The 9,418-nt window shown below is 32.0% G+C and overlaps 1 protein-coding gene across 2 annotated transcripts; it reads left to right on the forward strand.

Annotated features, from left to right (window-relative positions):
* The first annotated feature begins 231 nt into the window (after nt 1-231).
* Nucleotides 232-7,014, forward strand: LOC143080922 (uncharacterized). Of its 2 annotated transcripts, none has more exons than XM_076257081.1 (6): nt 232-309; nt 573-652; nt 1,025-1,168; nt 1,901-2,017; nt 2,861-2,981; nt 6,666-7,014. In XM_076257081.1, exons 2-6 carry the CDS (start codon nt 604-606, stop codon nt 6,880-6,882), a joined length of 648 nt encoding a protein of 215 aa, XP_076113196.1. In that variant the 5' UTR covers nt 232-309; nt 573-603; the 3' UTR covers nt 6,883-7,014. The 2 variants fall into 2 exon arrangements, with proteins under 2 accessions (XP_076113196.1, XP_076113197.1); XM_076257082.1 differs by having other exon boundaries at nt 282-309; nt 588-652.
* Nucleotides 7,015-9,418: the final 2,404 nt, after the last annotated feature.

Consider the following 9,418-nt stretch of genomic DNA (forward strand, 5'->3'; position numbering starts at 1 on the left):
TTACTTACTATTTCAAAAATCAGGATAGTAATATACACTATGGATAAAATTTGTCACTTTTTATCTATACTTTCGTTTTATTTTTAAGTAATATACAAACACCGTAATTATATTTTGCATTTTTAGTACTATTTCTGCGCAGAATATACAAGGTCATAAGAAACCAAAAATATCCTTATTATTTCCCTACAGATTGACGCAGTGTGTTTAATTTCTTCTGATATTTTATTGGTCAAAACTTATTATTTAATAGCATTTTTCTTTCAAGTATAATCAGTCAATCAATTGTTGAAGATCAGGTTGCTTAAGGTATGTATCTTTATATTTTAATGAGACTGCTACGTTTGTTTAAGTTATGCAGTCGATAAGGTGCAAATGTTTGTTAATCATATAGTGTATTAATCTTTAACAATTACAATTTACTTTCAATTTAAAGCTTCAACATATTTTGTTACTTACAAAGTTATTTTAACACGCACCCTTTTCTAACTTTCATTTGTCAATAGACTCCAGTCTTAAATGTGTTTATGCTACATAAATAGTGAACTTTGTGATAAAAATATTTTTTACAGCTTCTTTTATTCAAGTGGAGAACAGGTCAAGATGGAAAACATGTTTATTCTCTTTTTGATGATTGCATCTGCTTGCGCAGGTAAGTTTAACATTAGGTACTATCCATTATTAAATGCAGATGAGAATCTGCCTTGATATTTTTAAGCTTGGTGAATTATTACATTTTTAGATGTTTTTGAAACCTATCTAAAGTCTATGTAAAGCAAAATCATTTCATACATCCTGCTGTTTAACTCGTATTGTTTGGTTGTTATTTACAGTTTACCAATTATAAAATGTCTTTTTATATTCTAAAAAAAAAAGATTTGTATCAATCAATTTTATAAGTTTAAACTTGGAAATATATTTTCAGATTTCACATCAGCTAAATTTATAAGTAAGTAATCAATCAGACGAAATATTTACTTAAGTGGTACAACTATGCAATACAACATAAATTTTTACATTGTAGTGAGTTGGCCATATGGAAAGTATTCGATTCCAAAACCAACAGATGGATGCCCATTAGGATGGGGTGAAGGATTGAGGTACCAGGACAATGAAGATACCCGTAATATCAACTCTGTTACCCCGAGTAAAGTTTATCACTTCGACGGTAAATAAATTACATTTGTTATTTAATTATCTAATTACTAACTAAATATCGAGTCAATAATACCGGAAATGTTCGAAGTATACGCGAAAGAGATAGCAAAAATGTAAAAAAAAAAACACATCATAAAACTGCATGCGTCCGAGGTCTTTTTCTGAAGCAATCTAACAACAAATTAAATCCGAAGATATTAAACTGAATATAATATATGGTTGCACAATTTCTAAATCTACATGTAGCAATGCAATATGTTTATCATTATTTTTTGACAACTTTTGCATACTTAAAGATTGTGCAAACCTTCCAAAAAATATTTCAGCAGTTATGAATTCATTACCAGCATGATTGCATGACAAGGAAATATCAGACACTCACGTGAGAATAGAAGTTTTTAACTGTATTGGTCGACATTGAAATGACTGGAATTTATAACCCAAAATTGATCAATTTATTTAGTCCAAAACATCCACTCCTATCAGATTTTGAATAAAAAACCAACAGCATGGAAATCAAAGAAAAAACATTACATAAAATAGAACAGATAAAACAAATGTTCGACCGTGTAAAATGACCCTTGTAGAACGTATATCAAAATATTATCACCATTTGATAATTAACTAACAGAAAAGATTGGAAAATAAATAGTCAGAAGCCGATTATACAATGTTTAATAGATTGAATATATAAATACGTATTAATGAATAAAACGAGCATTTACTCATTATTTACTTCCAGGTACTTTTAATACAAATACAAGGATGTATTATTGTACAAAAACAACCTCCAGTGGATCAGGATCCTGGCCAAGTGGAAATTATTGTATTGCCAGAAAAGGTGGTTCCTGTCCTTCAGGTATGTCGATAGTTTTGATTCCTAAACATTCATATTGTCATTTATTTTTTTCTGTCACTTAATTTTCGAATTACCATATATACTTCAACTTTTTGAGTATCTTAGCAATCGATATGATTTTAATTTTTAAAGGAATTTTTAAAAAAATTGCACGTCATGCATGAAATGTTTTAATTTAATTAACAATTTTTTTCTGGATTACATCTAAATTAAGCAATATTCAGGTCAATAAGACTTTAGAATTTTTAGAATTTGTTGATATTTAAATTCCTGGTTACCCTGTACCCCCGAAATTCACATGGATTATCCAATTTCGTTAATATCTATTTTGTTGTTTTTGGAATGTCTGCAAACATTCCTTTTGGATATTTAGAACTTGTTGACATTTAAATTTGTTGTGGTTACGGTACCCACGAAATCCAATATGACTTGCGATTGCCTCTATGTAACGAATTTATCTTACCGACCTTCTTTTGCATGTTGTATATAGACTAGAAGCCTATCAAAGTCATGAAGTCTGCAATGCCGTTAGGATTAAAAACCTACTTCTAGTGGTCTATCAAAAATCAAATACCAACAATAACAACTTTTTAGCTTCAAATGTGATTTATGAATATATTTAAATCGATAACCACCACTTTCTTCGTCTCTTGAAACCTTTCATATTTTCCCTCAACACCGTATTGTTTTTAAACCCCGCCTGCTAACCTAATATGGAATATTCATGGTTCCTACGCAGTTTCTTTACATCAATCATATTCCTAAAAATATATAAGAGGTAAGATAATAATAAATCCAGAGTCTTATTAGACCATACCGTTTAATTCAAATATCTATTCATAGGATTTAGTTGTACTGGTTATATCTACTGGGACGACGAGGATAACGTAAATGATAACTCACATCGTGGATATCTTCCAGATGGAGTATACGGGAGGAACACAAAAATATACTACTGTTGCAGGTACTTAATTTACAATAAGTTATGTTCTGCTATTATTTTGTTGCACTTCGATAAAGCAAATGGTATTTTGAATGTAGATAAATGAACATTTGCCAATCTGATGTCCAGATAGATTGTATAGCCTAGTCACCTCATCATGGTTTATTGACTCTGAAACTTTAGCAAAATTTACAAGTTAAAATTTGTACTAATATTGATTCGACGGGAGCATTGATTTTTTCATATTTCACTTTTTCTTCTGTTGATCGATATCGGTCGATTTGTCAGTTTTTATAAATTTTGATTTTGTCTGTTCTTTTTTCCACGTAGGTCTTTTAGTTCTGTCATTCAGTTATGGTTCAGTGATCGTGTAGGCTTTGTTAATTGCTACCTTAGTTTGCTATTAATAAGTATTGAAATGTGCATTGTAATTAAATGTAATATCAGTATTTAGTTCAAATATAATCTTAAATCAATCCTAATTCTATCTTATTCATTCAAATGTGACGTCATTTTTTATTTTTTGATGATCTGTTTTACTAATTCAAATGTGACGTCATTTTTTTTTGTCATTTTTTACAATTTCTAATATGACGTCACTTGGCGTTGAGGTTTAAACTTATTCGGATGTGTTGCATTTTGTCGGGTTATGTAATGTATTTCGGTTGTTTTCTGTAATTAGCTAATACTTCAGTTTTATCATGTACATCTTGTGTATAGTCATTGTATAAAATTTACTGTTTGCAAAAGTATGAATTATTCTAAATAATAGGGATGTTCTGGGACCTAACAGACAACCCTGGCCGTTTTTGGCACAACTTTTTTGAACTTTTGGTACTCGATGCTGTTCAACTTTGTACTTGTTTCGGCTTTCAAACTTTTTTATCTGGGCGTTACTAGTAAGTCTTGTGTGGACAAAATGCACTTCTGGCGTATTAAAAAATGTTTTTAAACTTGATGCCTTTTGTTAGCTATTTTTCTTGTGTTTCTTTGTCAATTGTGTTCTGCTATTTTTTTATATTGTAGTCCTGTAATGTTGTGTTGTCATTTTAATGTTATATTTCACATGGCCATAAAAGAGGGAGGTTTGGCATGCCACAAAACCAGGTTCAACCCACCATTTTTTCTTTAAAAATGTCCTGTACCAAGTCAGGAATATGGCCATTGTTATATTATAGTTCGTTTCTGTGTGTGTTAAATTTTAACGTTGTGTTTCCGTTGTGTAGTTTGTTTTCTCTTATATTTTAGTGTGAATTCACATTACTATAAGACGTGTCACGGTACTTATCATTCCCAAATTCATGTATTTGGTTATGATGTTATATTTGTTATTCTCATAGGATTTTGTCTAATGCTTAGTCCGTTTCTGTGTGTGTGTGTGTGTGTGTGTGTGTGTGTTTGTTACATTTTAATGTTGTGTCGTTGTTCTCCTCTTAAATTTAATGCGTTTCCCTCAGTTTTAGATTGTTACCCCGATTTTGTTTTTTGTCCATGTCTTATGAGTTTTGAACAGCGGTATACTACTGTTGCCTTTACTTTGCATAGTTTATCCCAGGCATAGATTACCTTAGCCGTTTTTGGCACAATTTTTGGGAATTTGGGATCCTCAATGCTCTTCAACTTTGTACTTGTTTGGCTTTATATGAGCGTCACTTATTGTCTTATGGACACGAAACGCGAGTCTGGCGTACTAAATTATAATCCTGGTACCTTTGATAACTATTTACGTATTTAAATATTGCTATTTTAATTTCGACACTTGCAATTTAAAAACAAAACTACCAAAAAAAAATATTTTACATATTTCTGTGCCTGAAAAGATATTATTATTTATTTGTGCTAAACATTCATTTTTGGTTGTAATACACTTTCTTTAAAATATATTTCATCATCCCTTCGTAAATTTTACGGACGCCATCACGAATTGGTTCACCGTTATGGAATAACCGTTTCACAAATGATATCGGATATGTTCCTGACGTCGGAACTACAATCCCCTTCCCTTTCATGAATGTGACCTACCGAATTAGACTATTTACCGGATTTGTTATCACATAAGCAACACGACGGGTGCAACATGTGGAGTAGGATCTGCTTACCCATCCGGAGCACCTGAGATCACCCCTAGTTTTTTGGTGGGGTTCGTGTTGTTTATTCTTTAGTTTTCTATGTTGTGTCGTGTGTGCTGTTGTTTATTTGTCCTTTTCATTTTTAGCCATGGCGGTGTCAGTTTGTTTTAGATTTATGAGTTTGGCTGTCCCTTTGGTATCTTTCGTCCCTCTTTTAAGCTTTTTAAGATACAATTATATTCTCAGTAAATATGATCAAAAAAAGGTTAAGCGCCGTTTTAAGTATATTCTTCTTGAAACCTGATTTCAGTTAATAGACTTGACCCGTGCCTGAATAGCCTGTCAACAGATCGTAAAGTTTTGGAAGATTAAGATTATGTTGACAATTGATACTAGTGTTTGTCAATATAAACGGGTTTTCAATCCTTATTATACATGTTATTCTTAATAAGTGTTCTGTTTTAAGTACATACTCTAATAACGTTAATACTGTAAATTTATCAATGTTTCAGTATTGCTTTTCTGCCTCAGACATAGATTACCTTAGCTGTATTTGGCAAAACGTTTAGGAATTTTGGTCCTCAATGCTCTTCAACTTCGTACACCATTTGGCTTTTTTTAACTGTTTTGGATTCGAGCGTCACTGATGAGTCTTTTTTTTGTTTTGCAATAGTGTCTTCCCTATTGAGTTTTATTGTCGATAATTGTCTAACGTTTTTTACTCATAAGTAGAAAAAAGCAAGGCGTTCCTTTTGGTTTTAAAGAATTCAAACCAGTACCTTTATCTAAACATATACAGTTATGTTACAAATAATAGTAGTTGCCATTTAATCATCATTTATACAATAACAGAAGAACTAATGGAAAAAACACCATCAAACAGAGATATCTTTATTTTTACCGGGTTTGTAATAACATGAGCAACACGACGGATATCACATATGCTTCCCTTTTCGGAGCACCTAAGATTACCCCTAGTTTTTTGTTGGGTTCGTGTTATTTAGTCTTTCGTTTCTATGCGTTTGTACTATTAACTGTCTGTTTGTCGTTTTCGCTTTTGGCCAAGGCGTTGTTAGTTTAATTTCGATATATGAATTTGAATGTTCCTTTGGTATCTTTTACCCCTCTTTCTAAAATACTGAACGATTTTGAAATACTTGTGACTTTTTTGCAACGAAAATAGTTTGATGTTCAAATATATGTCACATTGATGATATTTGAACATGATTAGAGATGTTATTAGTTACACAGTTTTCTAGTGACCTAATGCGATACATATCGTATTGAGTCACTAGCTCACTGTGTTACGAATTCATCTAACCGCTTATCTTAACATGTGGCATTTTGACTTATGGTGATCAAGTTTTCAATATAAAAAAAGTAAATGTCAAGAGTAACAAATTAGTAGCCTTTAATGTGTTTTCTGCATTTTTTTCCCGACGTTGTGTTTTTTTTACAAAGGGACATAACTACACTTCTAATCGTTTACATGTATTAAAATAAACCACGCATACTAACCCCATATGAAATATACAATGTATCCACGCAGTGACTTTTAACCAATGATATTGTTAGAAATGTAGATAATTTAAATAAATTATCAGCACATGATTTTTGCATTATTAATTATCAATAGGTCTGATGGATCTGCCTACAGTTACATCAACCTTCCAACGAGTAAGCCTTTCTATTTGTACCAGTACACATCGACATGCCAGCGTGTTCGTGGAATGACTGTCCGTCAGGAATCTGTGAAGATGGATGACGAAGATGACAGGAACAACAGTAGTGATGGTGGATGTCATCCAAAGAAAACTGACACAACCGAAGTGCACTACTGTTATTATTCGTAGTTCTTCCCTTCTTGACATTCTTCAGACAGTAAACCTTCACCAGAGTTTAATTTCACTTGAATTTTAGTTTCATTTCTGTTTGGACTTGAATAATATATCAAATTGTGATTCTAAGCATTGAAGATCAATATATAAGTTATTAAATTGCTTTTGCCTCTGGACGTTCAACAGGTCATCCTGCATATTCGCGTATTTAGTCTTACTCTGCTAACTTTGAAGATTTTGTCCTTGAAATCATAAGATCTAATCGGCATATAAAAAGAGAAACGAGAAACACCTATGAACATTATCGTAACCGTTGTTTTATGATCATGATTATTATCAAACTTGTTATACGCATAACTAAAAAAACAGATTGTTATTTATTTAATGAGCGCTAAGTTGTCTGTGAACCTGACGCATTCATTGTTCAAATTTTCCATAGGTTCACATGGATCTATCTGGCTTTCCGGAAGTTTTGGGATCATCTAAGTTTTTATTGTGAGGTTGATGTTGTTTTTGTCTTTGTTTTCTTTGTTGTGTTGTTTATACAGTTGTATGTGTTTTGGTCTTATTCTTACTTCATAGAAACATGACGAGTGCCACAGTCTTCTGAAGCACCTGCAATATCCCCAGTTTTTTTAGGGGGGTCTCAATATTTAGTTTTTCATGTGTACTATTGTGTGTACGTCTTTTTGTCTGTTTGTCTGTTTCATTGTTAGCCTGGTTTTCGATTTTGAATGTCCATATTGCATCTTTTGCCTCTCTTTTTGAATAATAGTTCTATGAACCTAATTTATGAGGCATATACATGGCATTAAAATGCTTTGTCTTACAATCTATGAATTTAATTACCCTGCAGGTGATAAGGATGAAAAGAACCTGCATTGGTATTTTACGTTTTTTTTTAGTTTTTGAGAAATAGTAGTTTTGATACTTAATTGTAGAACCACTTTTTATGAACTTCGCTACACAAACACTCTAAAGAAATCAACAGAAAATTTTGTTTCTACGAATAGCCTAGCCTTTTTTTTTTTTTTTTTTTTTTTGTCAACTCAATTTTATGAATATTTTTAAATGGCTGTTTTTCTAATATTTTTACGAATCAAAGTTATTAAAAGGGCTTCCAATTAAGTAAAGAAATGAGTGACTTCCAAATTCTACTATATAATCAGATCCACCCGGTGTTTTTGTTGTGAACGTTTAAGTTATGGTCATATCCATTATCATGTTAAAGGGCATTATAAAAACAAAACCTATTTTACTGAGAACGTGTAATTAAAAAAGAATGGTTATTAATTATAATGAAGTACACGTAGCTAAAGTTGAAACAAATTGAGACACATTGAACGTTAAAATTACTCTTATAAAAATACCGAACTTCGAGGAAAATTCTTAACAGAAAGTCCGTCAGTAAATGGAAAAACCAAAAGCTCAAGCACACTAAAGAAATGGATAACAATTATCATATTCCTGACTTAATACAGACATTTTCATGTAAAAGTATGGATAAAAGCTTACCTCGTCGGATCTACATGAAGCACAAAATAAAACAAAAAACCAGAAAACAAGTGACAACCATAAAAAAACTGAGTATTAAGTTCAGTTATGAATCAGTTTCGGTGAGCATCACATCAATTGTCAAGACCCCTTTCTCACATATATATGATTTGATTGTTTTGTGTTTTAACACAACTTTTATGCACCGCCTTTAAGCTAGTTCTTATTGATGGAGGAAGTGCCCGGAGAAAACCACCGACCTTCGATAGAATAACCGACAATCCTAGTCAATTAAGATTGCAGTCGAGTGCACCCTCATGGGTGGACTCACAACCTCAGTGTTGACTGGCTAGTTTTTGCAGTAGTAACTACTAACACCACTTGGCCACCGGGGCCTCTTTTTCACATATATGACAAATAATTATTCCACGAGTTTTCTTATAACTAGTTCCGTTTTATTGTGTTTATTACATTTTAAAGTAAAGACACACAGATACCATCATCTCATTAATGTGAACACAGACAAGGGTCTTAGCTTGCTTTGCTATATGCTATTAAAAAGGACTACCAAAAGGTCCTTTATTCAAAGTTGTAAAATACAAAAATACATTTGTACATAAATTCATAATTGATATGAAATTATAATACATACTTGATAGAAATCACATCATCGAAAATGATATCAAATGAATGAATAACAAAGAATAACAAAGGAGGGAATCTAGTCTGAAATGGTAAGAGAGGAGACATAACTCAAGGACGCTGGAGAAGTGAATACAATTTATATGTTCCAGACCATATGAGTGTTTGGCTCATACGCTTATGGTCATGACCATATGGGTATATACTCATATGGTCGGACCGTACGCGTATGGTCGGGATCATTTACACTCTGTTAAACGTTTTCTTTTAATACCTTCAAACTCTTCATATGGTATGACCGTTCATTAAAAAGACGCTATTATATAGTTAATGTTATTATAACTAGAACACACCCGCGAAATCGCGGGCATATACAGCTTGTGAACTGTTGTAGGATGATTTTTTGTAAAAGATA

This window comes from Mytilus galloprovincialis, chromosome 6, assembly GCF_965363235.1.
Source record: "Mytilus galloprovincialis chromosome 6, xbMytGall1.hap1.1, whole genome shotgun sequence".
Classification (NCBI taxonomy): Eukaryota; Metazoa; Mollusca; class Bivalvia; order Mytilida; family Mytilidae; genus Mytilus; species Mytilus galloprovincialis.